General features: G+C 60.9%; 1 protein-coding gene across 5 annotated transcripts in view; it reads left to right on the forward strand.

Annotated features, from left to right (window-relative positions):
- Positions 1 to 3,353: 3,353 nt before the first annotated feature.
- The window catches only part of PTPRS (protein tyrosine phosphatase receptor type S), a 35,710-nt gene continuing 21,123 nt past the window's right edge, over positions 3,354 to 17,940 (forward strand). For 4 of the 5 annotated variants that reach the window (XM_058657756.1, XM_058657757.1, XM_058657759.1 and 1 more), the window contains exons 1-5: positions 3,354 to 3,532; positions 6,183 to 6,328; positions 6,610 to 6,751; positions 9,763 to 9,951; positions 13,293 to 13,403. In XM_058657756.1, coding sequence (XP_058513739.1) covers positions 3,442 to 3,532; positions 6,183 to 6,328; positions 6,610 to 6,751; positions 9,763 to 9,951; positions 13,293 to 13,403 — 679 coding nt within the window. In that variant the 5' untranslated portion in view covers positions 3,354 to 3,441. Of the gene's footprint in view, positions 3,533 to 6,182; positions 6,329 to 6,609; positions 6,752 to 9,762; positions 9,952 to 13,292; positions 13,404 to 15,386; positions 15,583 to 17,940 lie in introns of those variants that run through there. The other variant, XM_058657760.1, reaches the window with a different exon arrangement.

Consider the following 17,940-nt stretch of genomic DNA (forward strand, 5'->3'; position numbering starts at 1 on the left):
CCCCCGATGGGAGTTATAGAAGAGCGACTGGGCTGGGGGGACCTCGGGGTGGGCTGGGGTGGGTGTGAGTTGCTCCCAGCAAGGCTCAGATGCTTGCCGGGTTGCTCAGGGAAGGAAGTGGGAACCTGAGCAGAGGTGTGTGGTGTACGGGTCACCCCCAGATCTTAGCCTCTTGAGCCAAATCTGGGAGCTGGGCAGGGTTGTGAGCTAGGGCCTGGTCCAGCAGAAGGGAGTTTGAGGACCACTGGTCCCTGCCTGGCTTCCTGCAGGACGCTGAATCAGTTAAAGCCAGATCTGAATGGGGGACCGCTCCCGGAGCCCATCAGCTTGGGGGGTGTCTCAGTTGGGGTCCCTTTGGTCCCATGGGTGCTGTCATAGTCCCTGGATCCTGGGATCCTGGGACTTGAGGGAGAAGAATCGGATGGGACATGGTCGTAAGGGTGTTGTCTTTCCCGAGCCCCATTGGCCTGGGGGTGCGTGTTGAGCAGCTGAGCCCCCAGGCTCCCCAAGGGCTGGGGCTTGGCGAGGCGTCCCTGCCTTGTGACACCCCACTCGGTTACAATGACCCCTTTATGTGCGCCAGGCCGCGTGGGCACACAGAGCCGCTCCAGCATCGCGTGACACTGGCTGGAGCGGCTGCCCACTTGGCCTGGCGATTGGCACAGCGTGGGAATCCACTGGGCTGAGGGGGGTTGGAGGGGTGTCTCCGATGGGGCCGCCCCCCTCTCTGTCCCTCAGTTGGCATTGCTGAGCCGCTGTAGGTCTCAGTTTACTTTTCTGGAAACATGAGGAGACGCTCACCTACACCTGCAGCTGCTGTGGGTGGCCGCATGCGGGGAGCAGGCAGTGACAGGTGACCCCGCCCCTCACGCTGCCCCAATCTGAGTGCAGCCCCCAGGGGCAGCTGTGCCCTCACTGGGGGGCCGTGTCAGCTTCCGTCGCCTCATCTTGAGTGTGGACCATTGACCCTGGTGTCGTCCTTGCACATCACTCCCTGGCCTGGGCTGTGCAGGGCTCCATGCTGGCCCTGTGGGTCCCTCCCAGGCTGGCCTCTGTCCCTTCCTCTCCTGGGACTTGTGGGTCCTGCCTCACCCTGCTGCCCCACTACATTCAGCTTCAGGCTGTCACATCCAGGCATGGAATATGCAAAGGCCCGGGGGCAGCACCCGTCCGTGGGAGGGACGGCGAGGAGGTCTGAGCGGTCAAGAGGGTGCGGAAGAGGTAGGTCGTTCAGTGTCCTGTGGGGTCACAGGGATGCTCTGGCCTTTGTCCCGAGGGAAGGCAGGTGGGAGCCGGGCTGGGTTGTAGGTCCAGGTAGGTCCAGGAGGGTTAGGGCCCAGCCCAGGTGCTCGGAGGCGCCCTCTAGCAACTGCAGGGAGAGGTGGCCAGTCAGGTGCCTGGGAGAATCTAGATGCTGCTCTCCAGCCCCCACGGTGGGAGAGCCCTCACCAGGGTCTCCACATGCCCCCATATTGTGTGTCCCTGGGGATCTCTCATTGCCGTGCTGTGCCAGGTTTGGGGTGTCTGTGTTGCACCCCACTTCCTCTGTACTCCTACCTCCACACTGCCTGCCTGCCCCAGGATGTGGGCCGGTGGGTAGGGTCTGCCTCGGTTTCCCTGAAGACCTCCCTGCAGGAGCCACGTGGGCCTGACACCCACCCTGCCTCCCCTCTCCCCTGCCCTTCTCCAGCTGGAGCGGAACAGATGTGCGTCTGTGGGTGGGGCCCGCTGCTGTGGTCTGGCCCCTCCACGGCCACCGCTGTTGTCCTCAGCCCTGGCCGGCTGCTGTCTCCCCCACTTGCCACTTTGCCTCTTGAATGGCCCCCAGGTGGGAGTACCTGCTCCCCAGGATTCTTCTGGTGGGCTGGGTTGACTGACAGGTGGGGGCGTGGCCTGCCTGGGCGCCTGTTCCTCTCCACTGTGAAGTTGAGCCACGCTCACCTGGGACCCGGGCCACCTGCCTGGCGGGGACCATGTCTGGGGGCCTCTGAGCTGATCCACTCTATCATCTGCCTGGCTCGCATGGGTCTGATTCTGTGCCTGCTGATCTGGGTGTGTGTGTGGCCTGACTGTGTGCCTGTCAGTTCCCGCTTGCCACCCCAGCTTCTCCTGACCCCAGGCAGGGATGCGCGGCCACACTGGCCCAGCCCTTCCCCTGCGGCCGCCCTGGGGCTGGGCGCGGTCACCACAACTGGGTAATTTGGGAACCAGAGTCCCAGTGGTTGCTCCATCATTATGTGCCTGGACCCGCCCGGGGCATGGCCTGTGGTGGGTGCGAGGCTGCCCAGGCCCCTTCTAGCCTCTGGCTCCAGCCGTGGCAGTGTGGCATGGACGTGCAGGTTACGGGGTGCTGAGCTGTGAGTGCCGCTGGGGAGACCTCAGCTCTGGCTGTGTGCTGGGGGAGGGGACAGCCAGGGCTTGGGGTAGAGGGACTTCCTGCAGAAGGGGGAGACCCATGCTGAGCTGGGCTGGGGGGTAGTGGAAGCACAAACTCCTGGCTAGATGGGGCGGGGTCGGGAGGGAGGACTTCCTGTGGATGGCGGAGCTGGGTAGGGGGTGGACAGGTGTGGGGAAGTGAGGACCCCCCCCCCCAGGATGCTAGCTGTGTCCTCCTGGTTCTTAACTTCCTGCCCTCTCTGTTTTTTTAATTAGCGAGAATAGATCTTCCATTCACTGGTTCACTCCCCTAATGCCCACACAGGCTCTAAGTGCGCCAGACGACAGCCAGGAGCCGGGAGCTCCATCTGGGTCTCCCCTGTGAGTGGCAGGGGGTCCTAAGTGCTTGAGCCACCACCTGCTGCCTGCTGGGGTGTGCATGTGAGCACAGAGCTAGAGTGGCGGGGTGCAGCCGACATCTGAATCCAGGCTTTCAAAATTGGGTTGCTGGTCTTGGTGCAGTAGCCTAATGGCAAAAGTCCTCACCTTGCACACACTGGGATCCCATATGGGCGCCAGTTCTAATCCCAGCAGCCCCACTTCCCATCCAGCTCCCTGCTTATGGCCTGGGAAAGCAGTGGAGGACGGCCCAAAGCCTTGGGACCCTGCACCTGCGTGGGAGACCTTGAAGGGGCAACAGGCTCCTAGCTTTGGATTGGCTCAGCTCAGTGGCTGTTGCAGAGACTTGAGGAGTGAATCATCAGAGGGAAGATCTTTCTCTCTGTACATCTGACTTCGCTGTAAAAAAAAAAATTGGGGTGCTGGAGCCCGACTCTCCTCTTCCTGTCACCTCTGACCCCTCCACCCGCTACCCAGAGCCCTCTCCTGCCCCCTCTGGGCAGTCCCCTCCGCCCGCCAGATGGCACCCACCCCTCCAGCACCCTCATGACCACTTCCGCTGTCTCTGCAGACGCCCCGTGTGACACTGGGTGTGAGGCCTCGCTGTGAGGGACCCGGGAGGCCAGCCCCCTCCAGGACGGAGGTCGTCGGAGGCCAAGCTGAAGCATGGGGCCCGTGGGGGGCCCCGGCGTGGCAGTCGTGGCGGGGCCCCTGGGCCTCCTGCTGCTCCTGCTGGCTGGAGACTGTGCTGGAGAAGGTAAGAGGGATCTAGCGAGCCGTGGGGCTGTGTGGGCACTGTAGTGCTGGGGAAATTGAGGCACGACCAGGAAGTGGCTGTGCGAAGATTCGAACCCTGGGGCCATGGTGGCCGGGGCTGTGGGCTTGGGCTGCCCCACTACCCCTCTGGTCCCCACAGCTGGAGATGAGGGTCTGGGAAACGAGCTGCCGGTGTGGTCGGTGTTGGTTGAATAACAGATGGACGGAGGCCTGGGGGCCGAGGAGGCGGACCCTGACTCAGGTGTGCACTGGCGTCCCCTGGTGGAGAGCAAATCTCACAGTTGTCCCTGGAGTCCAGTGTGGAGCTGGGAGCCGGTGCCCCAGGGCTGTGGCCTGCAGGGTAGGGGTCACAGAGTCCACGATGGTCCCTTTTGGTTCTAGACTCCCGGCTGGGCCCCTCCAGACCCCTCAGGGCTGCTAGGCCCGAGGTCTCCCATGGGACAGCTGGGATTCCTCAGGCCCAGAGCAGGCAGCTGTGTCCTTGGGCAGCCAGTGACCTCCGCTCCAGGATCGGCGCTTGGTCCGGTGGGACTGTCCCAGGATGCTTTGGGGCCGGGAGGAAGCGGGAGCGCACTCTGGCCTGGAGCCCACCTTGCCAGAACGGACTTGGAAACAGCAGCAGAGGCAGGGCCAGGCCGGGTTGGGCAGCTGCGGGCGAGGGGAGACGGAGGACCCTGGGGGTTTCTTGCCAGGATTGCCCCTGGCCTACCCTGGTCTTGCACCCGGGGGTGCTCCCCACCACCCAGCCTGCAGAAGGAGGAGAGCTGGGAAGGCAGGTCGCAAGGGCCTTCATTGAGGTTTTTGGCAGCCTTTGGCCTGGCTGGCCATTCCTGGGGTCACCAAGGCCCAGGCAGCCAGCCCAGGGAGGGCGTGGACCTAAACTTTGGGATGGGGTTTGGGGTCCGGCAGTAGAGGCTGCTGGTGGGGGGCCGCGGGTGAGGGTAGGGAGGTGTTCAGGGTCTGGGGAGACCCAGTCTGTGTCCTGGGAAGTAGGAATCGGGGAGTCTGTGGGGACCCAGGCTGGACCCAATTCCTCCCCACAAGGAGTCCGTGTGCTTTGGAACTTCTGGAACGTTCCAGAAGTTTCCGTGCGAGTCAGTGGCCTGTGCTGCTGTTGTGTCCAGCTTGTGTTTTGGTCGTTACAGCTCTGCCTCTCCCCGTCCCCCCCGACACACACAAAAAAGCTTAGGGCGCTGGGGGGCTGCCTTGAGCCTCAGAGTGGGGACCCTGTGCCCTATGGTACAGCTGTGTGGATTTAATTCATCTATTCATGGGTTATAGAGGGGTCCTTTTCTTTTTAATTTAAGACTTCTGTATTTGAGAAAGCTGAGGTTCGAGGGGGTGGGGTGGAGGGAGACAGAAAAACAGGGAGAGATCTTCCATCTGTTTGTTCATTTCCCAGATGGCCACAATGGCCGGGGCTGGGCCAGCCAAGAGCCAGGAGCCAGGAGCTCCTTCTGGGACTCCCACGTGGGTGGCAGAGACCCAAACAGTGACCCCCGGAGGATGCCAGCTGCAGGGGGCAGCTTCACCCGCTGTCCTGTGCCAGTCGTCCGCCGGCCGCTGTCGGTCATGTCTGCCACAGTGATGTTCTCGCGGGCCCGAGGCTGGGCAATCCCCCCGGGTCCGCACCTGGCTGTTAGGGTTCTCTTATCACCACCGCTCACGGAAACCGGGAGTCCCTAGTGGGTGGTCACAGCAGGTTATGCAGGTCATGATTAAAAAGAGGCCAGTGTTAGCTCGTTTGTTTCAAGTGAAAATAATTGTTTAAGAAAGATTTGATTATTGGGCCCAGTGTGGTAGCCTAGTGGAAAAATCCTTGCTTGCCTTGCGTGCGCCAGGATCCCATATGAGCACTGATTCATGTCCCGGATGTTCCACTTCCCATCCTGCTCCCTGCTTGTGGCCTGGGAAAGCAGTGGAGGACGGCCCAAAGCCTTGGGACCCTGCACCAGCGTGGGAGACCCAGAAGAAGCTCCTGGCTCCGGATCAGCTCAGCTCTGGCCGTTGCAGCCACTTGGGGAGTGAACCAGCAGAAGGAAGATTTTTCTGTCTCTCCTTCTCTCTGTAAATCTGCTTTCCCAATAAAATAAAAAACTTCAAAGTTTTTGATTATTAGGAGCTGAGTTACAAGAGGTAAATCTTCCATCTGCCACGTCACTCTCCCTGATAGCTGGAAAAGCCAGGAGCTCCATCCGGGTCTCCCAGTTGGGGAGCGGGGCCCAGTGGTTGAGCTGGGCTCAGGGGTGGCCGGCTGCAGGCATCACCGCGTCGGAGCGAGGTAGCCCGCGTGGCGTACAGGTGATGGTCACGGATGCTCTGGAGCTGAGCGGCCGTGGGACAGTCCCCGGTTCCTGCCAGGGCTTTGCTGGGGGGCCTCGAGGGTGTGGCCAGGCACCCATGAGTTGAATGTGTGCCCCTGCTGGCATGTCAACTGCATGCCTTGTGTGGCCTTGGGGGCCCAGGTCGGGCAGGTGGGGAAGGAGTAGAATGGGCCTCCACTTCCCTCATGCTCGCGGCTCCATGAGGGTGCATGAGGCAGGGAGGTGTGCTCGTGGCGTTCTGGCCTTAGGCTGGGACCCCCGCCCCGCCACCCACACAGACCCCGTCCTCCCTGCTGTGTCCCCCAGAGCCCCCGAGGTTCGTTAAGGAACCCAAGGACCAGATCGGGGTGTCCGGGGGAGTGGCTTCCTTCGTGTGTCAGGCCACGGGCGACCCCAAGCCACGGGTGACCTGGAATAAGAAAGGGAAGAAGGTTAACTCGCAGCGCTTTGAGGTGAGTTGGGCTCAGGGTGGGGCAGGCTTGGGAGGACCAGGCGACCCCTCAGATGGACAGGCCGGGGCGTATCTTGGAAGGAGCCTGACGCGGTCACAGCACACAGCCACACGCTCCCCCAGCCCACACACACGTGGCAGTGGTCCCCCTGTATGCCTGGGGGTGTCTGCCCCCACACAGCCCCGGGTCCATGGTGAGGGTAACCTGCAGCCCAGCGGAGGGTGGACGGGCCCCCGGCCGGGACCCCCAGCCTCACCCAGCACTCGACCCACCCGTGACAGACGATCGAGTTTGATGAGAGCGCTGGAGCCGTGCTGCGGATCCAGCCCCTGCGGACGCCCCGGGACGAGAACGTGTACGAGTGTGTGGCCCAGAACTCGGCCGGGGAGATCACTGTCCACGCCAAACTGACCGTCCTGCGAGGTGTGTGGGCGGGAGGGGGGCCTCCTGGGATGGGCAGGGCTTCCCAGGGTGGGTGGAGTGGCGAGCAGGGCTGGCTGGCAGGGGTGAGGTCCTCCCAGGTCATGCAGGAACCAGGACTCCATCTGATGCTCAGATGGGACACAGGCCTTACACGCCCCTCTGTGTTTTGGGGTCCTGCGTGCCTATCTCTCTCAGCCCTGGCTTGGGGGGGGGCGGCTGCAGGCTCCTTGCAGGAGCACAGGGAGGGTCAAGCCCAGGGACGAGACTGGGGAGGGGCCTGCTAGCATGCCAGGGCTGGAGGACGCCTGGCTGGTGGAAGGCAGTGGGGTGTGCCAGTGGCCCAGCCTGGTGGAGCCTGGCGGCCGTTGCCTGCACTTAGGGAGTGGATCTGCAGGTAGAGGCTTGTTCTCTCTGCTCTCAGTAGTTTTTTTTATTAAGAAATTGAGGCAAAAGTTGAGCTTATTTTAGTGCAGTCAGGGATTTGAAATCCATGCAGGATTTGTTCATAATTTTATTTTCTGGGTACATTGTGAACAGGGGCCACAGCTCAGGGAAGGGTGACCACTGTGCCCCCTCAGGCAGCTCCAGGTATGGCAGGTCTGGAAACTGTCCGTAGCTCCCCCCTTCAGGCAGCTCCAGGTACAAGTGAGGAAAGGGTGACCACTGCCCCCTCAGGCAACTACAGGTATGACAGCTCAGGAAAAGATAGCCACAGCGCCCCCTTGGTCACCTGTGGGTATGGCAGCATTCCTATATAGCTTGTGGGAGCCAAGAGGTCTCTGCTGCCTGTAGGAACCTGGTATTGAGGGACTGAGCCATGGCAGCTGTCAGCAGGAGGGGTCCCTGGAGGAGCTTCCTCTAGTGTCCTTGGGGACAGCAGGAGATGGCACAGTAGTGTCTGAGGGAAAACCCCCTTGAGACTTGGAGACCAGCATTGCCTTCCCATGCTGTCACCTGGACCCCCTGTCTGGAAAATCCATACGGTGGGGTTGGCACAGTGCATTGGGCCAAGACACTGCTTGCCCCAACAGTGCCCCATGTGGAAAGCAATGGAATTCAGCCCAAGTGCTTGGTTTCCTGCCACCCACATGGGGAGACCCAGATGGAACTCCTGGCGCTGGGCTTCAGCCGGGCCCAGCCCTGGACTTTGTGGCCACTGGGGGAGGCAACCAGCAGACGGGAATGCTTTCTGTGTCTCTGCTTCTTGCTCTGACTCTGCCTTTCGAATAAACAGATCTTGAGAAAGATCCTACAGTTTGGTTGCATGTACTGCTGCTGTAGTTGAGAGATTGTTTTTTAGCGTTTATATTTATTTGAAAGGCAGAGAGCGAGAATGCATGTGCCTATCCGCTGGAACATGCCCCAGATGCTCCCAGTGGCCAAGCCAGGAGCCTGGAGCTCCATCCGGGTCTTCCTTGAGGGTGTCAGGGACCCATTGCTTGGGTCATCCTCTGCCGCCTCCTACAGTGTGCGTGCACAGGGAGCCAGGGCTGAACCATGAGCCCAGGAAGTGCGGTGTGAGGGTACGGAGTTTCACCAGCTCTCCCTGACATCATCTGCCACCTCCAGTAGAGATGACCTCCAGTAGAGATGATGGCAGTGGGGGGTTGGAGACATTGCCTTTCCAGCCTGCAGGCCCCCTATTGTTGGTCCTAACCTTAGCAAGGACCAGTTAAATCCAGTCATGGCGGGACCTTGGGGTGGGGGGTAGGGAGTGAGGGATTTGACCTTCGCCTAACTCCCTCTGTGTGTATGCCCCAGGCCTGGGCAGTGGGGGCTGAGGACTGGGACGGCACTGCGGGGCTCACAGCCACTAGGCCGTGGCTGTTCACCTCCCACCTCCCGGTGCCTTCGCCATCTGATTATGGAGCCCATGCACGCCTGCCTCCCTCGCTGTTGTTTTAATTAAGCTCCGAGGATTCGGGCACAGAGCGCTCTGCCGCGAACATTGCTGTTTAATTAAAGGAGCTCTGGTAACAGTGGTGGCGGCGGCAGCAACCTGGCCCCCACATGCAGGCAGTGGTGGCTGGCCACCCACGCTCTCAGCGACCCCTCCCACACACACCCCACCTCACCCCACTCCATCCCTAAGGCAGGGATAGGCAGGCAGGGTGGCTGGCCATTAGGATGCCATGTCTTAGTTCTGCTTCTAGTTGGAGCTGCCGGGAGCTGTTGGCTGCGGGGGGAGGCCACAGTCAGGGCTGGGCCAGGCGAGAGCTGAATGCTAGGTCTCATGTGGGTGGCCAGGGACCTTCCCCCACCCAAGCACGGAAGCCATCATAGCCAGGAGGAGTATCTTGGGGACAGACACTGAGGATGCTAAGCCCAGCTTTGGGCGGGGGGGAATCCTGAGCTGCCCCACCCCACCCTACGCACTGTGGCAAAATGGGCTGTGGGGCTGACCAGGGCTCCAACAGAGGGTGCCCACAGGTCAGCTGCTGGGCCCAGGCTCCATTCCAGCCAGGAACACGGAGTTTATTGTGACCTTCCAGGACCCCCGTGGCTGGGGAGTGGGGTGCCTCGGCCAGGTGCCATGGCCCTCCAGGGTGAAGTCAGTCATTGGGACATTGGGCACCCACTGTGTGCTGGACCTCATGCAGGTGCCCCAGGCTGCTGGTCCAGGCTCTAAAGAAGACCCTCAGGGACCCCCGGGGATGGGATCAGGGGATGGGGAGCCTCTCCATGTCCCAAGGGGACATATCCACAGCGAGCTGAGTCAGGAACGAAGGAAGGTCCCCTCCAGCTCCCCCCTTCTGCCCCCTGCCCATGTGGCATGTGGGCGCCTCAACTGCCAGTCTGGCCCCAAAAGTCAGAACTTTAAGGAAAGTGGAGACCTGTGTGGCTTTACTAGAGCGAGGCCCACTGGGGCATGCCGGGGGGTGTCTATTGTGTGCCTTGCCTGTTCCCCTCCACACACCCTCATGGCGGTACATGCCCCCTCCCCTACACCTGTCCAGTGGCCCCCTGGGTGAGGATGGGGAGCTGACAGGCACTGCGCGTGTCCCCCACAGAGGACCAGCTGCCCCCCGGCTTCCCCAACATCGACATGGGCCCCCAGCTGAAGGTGGTAGAGCGTACACGGACAGCCACCATGCTGTGCGCCGCCAGCGGCAACCCCGACCCTGAGATCACGTGGTTCAAGGACTTCCTGCCTGTTGATCCCAGCACCAGCAACGGGCGAATCAAGCAACTAAGATCAGGTGAGTGGGCGGCAGCGTGGGGCACAGCCCACGTTGGTGTTGCCTGTGGGGCCAAGAGGAGGCACAGTCAGGTAGAGGTGACCAGAGGAGCTGGCAGAGGGAAGGCCTCTCCTACCTGTGCAAGTGGCAGGGGCATGCGGACGAGTGCGTGCAGGGCCCAGACGGGCAGCCACATGCCTGCAGGAGGGACTGGGAGGCGAGGAGGCCTCCGCAGGTCATGGAGAGCTGGCCTCCTGGGCTGATCAGGAAAGGCGCATCGGGCAGTGTCTGGCAGTGTCTGGGCGTGGCTCCCGTGCGGCCTACCTGCACCCCCTCCCCTAGCAGGGGGAAGCTCTGTGTGTGTGTGTGTGTGTGTGTGTTGTGTTCTGTTGCCGTCCCCTCCCTCCTGTCTCCCATGTGTGTGCCTGCCTGTCCCGCATGGGCGGGCCTGACCCCCCAGCAGACACAGTGCTTTCCCGTGTGCCTGTACCCTTGGGGTGGTGACTCAAGCATTACATTCCATCTGGCAGCCGTGCGTGGGGGGACACGGGTGGCCGTGTGCACCCTCCCCCCTCCCAACCCCGTCATGTGGTCGGGACGCGTGACGGGCCCGTGCGTGCACCACACTCAGCGCTCTCTCTCTCTGCCCCCTGAGTCTCCCTGCCTCTGCAGGACCCCACCCCTCTGCAGGCCTGCCCACTCGGCCCTGCCAAGACCCCATGCCCTGCCCACTCTGCCACTTTGCAGCCCCAGACATCTCCCTGATGGGACGTGGCCAGACGCCTGCCCCTTAGCCTGGAGACCCGGGACCCGGGACCCGGGACCCTTGTCTTGGGGCTCCCATCCCCCAAGCACCCCCAGCTCCATTTCCTAGCGTCGCTCACCTACACTGAGCCTGTCTCCCAGCAAAACACACCCGTCCCTGAGCAGTCCCTCTGGCGTCCTGGAACGCAGGCTGCTCTCGTGGCCATGGCTGTGGCCGTATCGCTGTCCCTGTCCCCTGCCGGTGAGGGCTCCAGGCTCTTGCCACCCTGTCGTTAATAGGCTTGTTCTCTCTCCTTATCCCATCTGTTGTAACCGCCCAGAGACCTTTGGTAAGTGCGACCCTCCTTTCTGCCACGTGTCGCTCACTAACTCCTCCTCCCCTACACTAACCGTTGCCCTGATGGTGACCGGGCCCCACTCCACGTGGCATGCTCAGTGTCCACTAACACTGCCCGCCCCGCCCTCCCCAGAGAGAAAAGAGGAAAACAGCCAGATCCCCGCCAGCCCCAAGGGGGGGGCTGGCCAGACCTCAGCGTGCAGCACCACACACACACACTCACACACACTCACACACACACACACACTCACACACACACACACGCCTGCCTCAGGTGGGTCCTTAGCCCTGTTGGGAAAAGATTGGGTTTCCAGTTTGGGGCTCTGCAGGCAGCCTGGGCAGTTTTCTAGCCAGCTCGTTGTAGGGAGTGGAGGTGGGATGTGGGGGCTCGGGGGGCTGTTACTTCCTTGTCTTGGTGTCCAGACAAGGATCCCTGCCACAGAGGTAATTCTTACTCAAGTGAAAGTGGCTGACAGCCCCTGAGCGTCCCGGCCCCGCCTCCCCAGCGTGCCTAAACTAGGACTGAGGGCGAGTCTGGTAGCCGTGGTGGCTGAGCGAGGCACCTCTTTCCTGGAGCAGGCAGGCTGAATGGGTGCAGGCGGGCCGGCAGCTGTGAAAGAATGTCACAGAAACGTTCAAGCCAGGGGTCGGGGGTAATGCAGGGTCTCCAGCATCTTCCCTCACGGCCGACCCTAGGGGACCCCTGGGACAGCAAAGACAACCCTTTCCTCTTTTCCTTTGGGTCATGGCAAGCCCTCCAGTCCTCCTCCTGCCCTCAGTCCCCTGTGTGCCCCTGTCCACCCTACCCCATCAGCCTGTGTGTGACACCACCACCCCCCCGAGCTTCCTGTTTGGTCCAGTCCTAGCCACTAACCACTCCTGGCCTGCCCCACCCTCCTCTCTAACAAGATTCCCCACACTCGCCCCTTCGCCATGCTTCCCACCCCTCCTCTGCTGGCTCAGAGGGAGGGTGGCCGCCACCTCCAGGCAGGCCTCCTGGCCAGCCACCCTCAGACCCCTGGCCCTGCTCTCTGGGGAGGGCTGCTCAACTAAGCCTGCAGCATCTGTAAGTGAGCCCCCCCAGCTGGGGCCACCCACTTCGTCTGGCACTGGCCTGGGCCGGCCTCCTCGGATGCCCCCCTCACTTCCTCCCTCCCTGGCCCTATGACTGGCGTCTGACACTTACCGGCCTGTCTCTGCTTCCCTTACAGAGAGCACTCCAATCCGAGGTAAGAGGCTCTGACGGCCCCACACACTCTCGCTGCCCTCAGACCCTTGCCCGCCCACCCTTTCCCTGTCCCGTCTAGTCTCTGTGTGTCTTTGTCTGTTCAGGCGAGGCACTGGCCCTGGGGAAGGGGCCGTGTCACTCAGTGTACCTGTCCTGGGCACCGGGAGCAGGTGTCTGCCAAGCCCTCCTCTGCGGTTGGGCCACCTGGGAAATGAGCGTGCTATATAGTGGGCCCCTTACCCCATCCTGGGGTGTGGGTGGTGGGATGGGGTCCCCTCTGGGCTTCGCCTATGGAGCACTGTATGTCCTGCGATAGGTGCCCCCCACTGCCACGTCTGGGCCTCCTAAGTGACAACCTGCTCATGTGTGTCTCACACTTACAGAACAGGGAGTAGCCGGGGGAGCGCCTGGCTTGCTGGGGTCTTTGAGGTGGCTGTACGTGGCTCAGCTGGGGCACAGCCCAGCTTCCGGGGCCCTCAAGGTGTCCACATCTCAGCCTCCCCACGCCCCGTGGCCTTGGGATTCGGCCCTGTCATACAGTGATGGGTCTTACTGAAGTTTATTATCCCTGGAGAGGAATCTCTCACTTCCTGGGGGAAACACTGGCCAAGGAGCACCTGGGATAACCGGATGCCCGTGACCACCCCCCCACAGCTCCACTGGGGTTCCCAACAATGGTGCAGGGCTTAGAACCCCTGCTGTGAGCTTGGAAGTCCCACTGCCGGCTGACAGAGCTGCCGTTAGCTGGCTGTCTACACTGGCTGGGCCCCAGGAGCTCCATCTGGGCCGCCCACGTGGGTGGCAGGAACCTAGGATGGTGTTGGCCTGTTCTGCTGTGCTTTCCCAGGCGCATTAGCAGGGAGCTGGATTGGAAGCAAAGCAGCCAGGGGGCTCGAACCTAGAATGCTGGTGGCCGCTGTCCTGGCTGCCAGAGGCTGGGGGAGCCTCCCCAGGTCTGCCTCTTTGAGACCCTCTCAGGCCGGACCCACTCCCACCCCTCCTGACTGTCTGAGCCTTCTGTCTTCCCCTCAGGGGCCCTGCAGATCGAGAGCAGCGAGGAGACGGACCAGGGCAAGTACGAATGCGTGGCCACCAACAGCGCCGGTGTGCGGTATTCGTCCCCGGCCAACCTCTACGTGCGAGGTAGGGAGCGCCACGGCCAGGTCGGAGGCAGGGACCCTCCTGCCCTGTCCCCTACCATCATCCCCCATCCCTGGGGCTCACAGCCTCCAGGCTCCCCCCCCATCTCTCCTGAAGACCGGAGCGGGAAGGCCCCTTCCCCAGTGGTGGCGGTGGGGACATCAGCGCCCCCTCGTGGGCCTTGTGGGTTTCCTTGTCTTACCATGATACAAGTTCTGTGCCTGGTGGGGAGGCCGTGCCGGGCGGGTGGGGTCGGAGGGGGTGGAGGTGGGGCTGGGGTTTGAGGGTCAGTCTTGGGCCTACAGGGCTGTGGGGGGGGAGCATGCAGGCTTCGGCCCCGCCCCCACCCCACCCCAGTCAGCTTCTGTGGTGTAACCGTGCCTTCCCGTGTCGTGTGCTGGCTCTGCTTCTCCAAGTTTCTGTGGCCTTGTAGCTCCCTGCTTTCTCACTGCCCACCCGAAGCTAGTACCCTTGAGCTCAAAGCTGGGGGAGGCAAGGGTCTTCAAGGCTGGGCCCCTCCTCGCCCATGGCCTCTTCCCTTGAGTGTCCCAGAGCCTACCCCTAGAAAAAAGCCCACCCTGAAGGCCGGTGGGGGGTGCCCAGCGCTGCCCCTGACGTGGTGGTGGTCACAACTGGCCCACTCTTAATCCACAACCCAGCCCTCAGAAAGCTGCCTCCTTGGAGGGGTTGGGGGGTGTCCCTCGGGATCCCCCAGCCTCTTCTGTTTCTGTGGGCACACCTGACCCTTCGTCTTGGCTTTAGGCTTCCCTGGCCCCATCACCCCCTATGGTCCCCGACTCCCGGCAGCTGGTTCTGGTCAGACTGTGATGAGGGGCGCGGCTCCTCCTGCACAGAGGCCTCAGCTGACCCCCTGTGCTCCATCCCCCTCTAGCAACCCCCTCCCCCAGAGGCTGCCCAGGGGCTCCTCTCTCATCTACAAGACCCCCGCCGCCACTGCCCCTGTCCACGCCACCCATGACTCCCACTGGCCTCAGAGTGACATTTGGGATCTGGACTTGATCTGTCTGGCCTCAGAAGGCACCTGAGGAGGGGGAGGGGAGGGGCCGGGGAGGTGGGCGTGAGCGAGGATGGTGGGGGGCTCCGCCAGGCTGCACCCTGGTGAATCGTAAGGCGGCGGTGGTGGTGGAGGTGGTGGTGGAGGTGGTGGTCCTGGCTGACCGCTCCGTCTCACTGTCTGATCTCTGCCGAAACTTGGGGTGCGAGCGTTGTGAGCGTGTGAGTGTGGTAGGGCTGCAGGAAGGCTGGTGGGTCGTGAGGGAGGGAGGGCCTTGTATCCCTGCCCCCCCTCCACCCGAGCACCTCCTGAGCCACCTTCCTCCCATAGTGGTGAGGGTGCTCTGGGCAGCCTCGCAGCCTTGACCTGGGTCTCAATTGCTCTGGACTTCATTGAGTAAAGAAATGAGAAAAGCTGACAGTGGTGGTTGTGTGTGTGTATGTGTGTGTGTGTGTGTGTGTGTGTGGGGTCAGTGTGAAGATTAAGAGGAAAAGATCGTTGCTGTTCTTTTTCTTTTTTAATTTGAATTTTTTGTTTTTTGATTTAAAGAGAAAAAAAAAAGTAATCGAGCAGGCGGTTGCAGCTGACGGGCTTGGGAAGTCCTCTTTTTACTCTCTGTATCTCCCCTATTTTTTTCTCTTCTTCCCATGTCATTGTGTTCCGCATCCAATCCCCTTTTTCATCCCTCAGAACTTCGAGAAGGTTGGTGTGTTTTTTTCTTTTTTACTTTCTTTACCCACATTTTTACATTTCTGCGAGATGACACGCACACACACGTCACACACACTGACACACCCGCGTGAGCACACACACACACACCCAGACACACGCACACGGAAAACGAACCAAAGCAAAAAATTTCAAAAAGTCTGGAGTGTGTGGCGGATACACACAAACAAACAAACAAAAAAAACAAAACAACAACAACAACAACAAAAAATAAATGCCAAGCGAGAGCAAAACCCAGAAAGACACGAAATTCTCAACCGCGCCCAGCCCGGCCCAGGGCCGGCCGCACACACGCGATGCTTGCCTTGTCTCCTCTGCATCCGTTTGGTAACGTTGTTGCTAAGTTCTTGCACTCCTCGTCGTCATGGTAACTTGGGCCTGATGCATGCTGGGAGAATGTATGAAAATTTCTCTGCATGCCACTCTTGTCTTGGTTTGGTGAGTTCCCGGCAACCTTCCGTGGGAGTGTTTCTTCCTTTTTTGTTGTTGTTGGTTTGTTTTGTTCTGTTTTTCTTTCTTCCTTTTCGTTTCCTTTTTTCTTTTTTAGTGTTCTTTTTTTGGGGGGGGAGGGGTTGATGGTTTTTTTTTTCGCCCTCCGCCCCACCCCTCCCCTTGCTCCCCGCCTCCCCCAGAGCGCATTGGCTCTGGCTGTGTCGCGTCTGCGTGCTGTTTGGTCTCCGTTCCTGGGCTGAGCTGCTGCTGTGTGGCTGTCCTCAATGCATTGTGAACCCCAAGCCAGTGTTCCTGTGTCAGACACGGCCCCGGGGGGCGGGAGGGAGTCCCACAGCTGTGATGTCGGGGCAGAAAGTGACTGTCCGGGCTAGGCACACGGCCGCTGGGGCCCAGAGGGGGGTGCCGCCAGCAGCCCCACTCACCTGACCGCTCTGCCCAGGGCCGCTCCAGGTTGGCCACAGTGGAAGGGAGCTGAAGTGAGGGTATTGTTCCTGACCCTCGTTTCCGCAGTCCAGCCAGGTAGACCCCAACTTTCTGAGTCCTTGTGTAGTACAGTGTCATGCCCAGGTCAGGGTATCACCAGCATGACCCGGGGTTAACGGTGGAGACACTGTCCCCATCCCTGGCCACCATGTGTCTGGCACCCGGTGCATATAGTGACAGCTGGCATGATGACTTGGTATGTCCTGGCTGGGCTCACATCCAGAGCTTTCCATCCGAAAACAGAACACAACAGATTCTGGAAGCAGCACTTGGCCCAGAGTGCAATGCCTCCGCCTCCCAGACGCCGCTGGCTGCTCCCCCATGCCTCCAACCCCCTGTCCTCTAGCAGGCTCTGGGCCCAGGCGCAGCCATTGTCTGTCTAGCCCCACAGCATGGTCACTTTCTGAATATCTGAACATCAGAGCTGTGGAATTCTGGGAAGGAAAAAAAAACCAGGGATGCCTCAGACATCGCTTCTCCCCTCTCTGTGTTTCCCAACTCTCTTCTCTCTCTTCCTCTCCTCTCCTCTCTCCTCTCCTCTCCTCTCCTCTCCTCTTCTCTCTCTCTCTCTTGCTCTCTCTCTTTCTCGCAGACCTATAAAGCTGCATTCCTCCATCTTGTGCTGCTGCTTGAGAAAACACACAGCCCCCCACCCCCTGGGAGAGCCATACCCCGCCCCAGTTAGAGCTGCCGTATTTCTGGTCCCAGCTCACCACTCAGCTTGGGAGAGAGAACAGCCTCCTTGTGATTGCCCTCCACCCGCCCACCTTCTCTTTCCTCATCAGCCCAGTGTGGGCGCTGCCATGCTGGCCCTTGGAGAACCCTCAGAGGGTTAGGAATGGGAGGAGGGGTCTTCTTGGAGCCTCTCCACTGACATTAGGTCCTGGTGGCATGGAGCTGGACAGGGGTGAGGACTTTGGTCGAGAGGATGGGGGCAAAACTGTCCAACAGGCTCTGGGCTGGGGTGGATGTGGACTCCAGCCCCCATCTTCTGTCCCTGCCTGGCTGTCCTTGGCATGCTTGGTGTCCCTGAAGGATGTGTGAGATACCATGTGGAGCAGCCACTTTGGAAAAGCCACTCAGGGCAGAAACTACTCCCTTTGGCTCAAACCTCATGTCTTCCTGGCTCAGTCACCACCATCTGCTTCCCCCCCCCCCAGCCCCCTGATGATAGCCCCCAAAGCCACACTGGTAGCCTGCCATCCACTCCATTCCCCTTAGGAAGCCTAAGAGGTATGAAGGGGGTAGTCATGGCCCCAGCAGCAGGGCTAAGCTAACCTTGCAGATAAGAACCAGCCCAGTTCTAAAACACTGGGCTGCCCAGGCTGTTGGCCTGGAAAGCAACAAAAGTTTACAATGTTGCCAGTGGAGCCCCACCTGGGGATGTGGAGGGTTCTGCCCCAGGGATACATTCATTTTAATCCTTTGAAATGTTTCTTCTGCGCTCCACCCTCACCCCTCCCCATGGGGGCCCCAGTTGGGATCAAGGGTTTATCCCACTGGCCTTTCTCCTGCCAAGGTCAGCCTCCTAGATCTATGAGAACCTGAGTTAGCAAAAGCTGCATGTTCCAAAGTTCCCTGAGGGCACTGACCAGAAGGCACATCTCCCCCCCCCACCCCAGCAGTCTCTAGCTGTGAGTGACTGATGGGTCGAGAACTGGCTGCCTTTGTACTGGTCTGCCCCAGGCCATGTCTGAACCATGGCACCCAGAGCCGGTTAAACTGTGCCCTGCCTCCCCTTTCCTCCGCCCCGCCTGCCCCTCTGCCCCTGTGCCCAGTGCTGTGGGGGGACACAGGGAGAGCTCTGCAGGTGGTAGGCCACCAGGAGTTGTAGCTGAGCTAGGGAGTGTGGGAGCCGCT

The sequence above is a fragment of the Ochotona princeps genome, chromosome 33 (genome assembly GCF_030435755.1).
Source record: "Ochotona princeps isolate mOchPri1 chromosome 33, mOchPri1.hap1, whole genome shotgun sequence".
Taxonomy (NCBI): Eukaryota; Metazoa; Chordata; class Mammalia; order Lagomorpha; family Ochotonidae; genus Ochotona; species Ochotona princeps.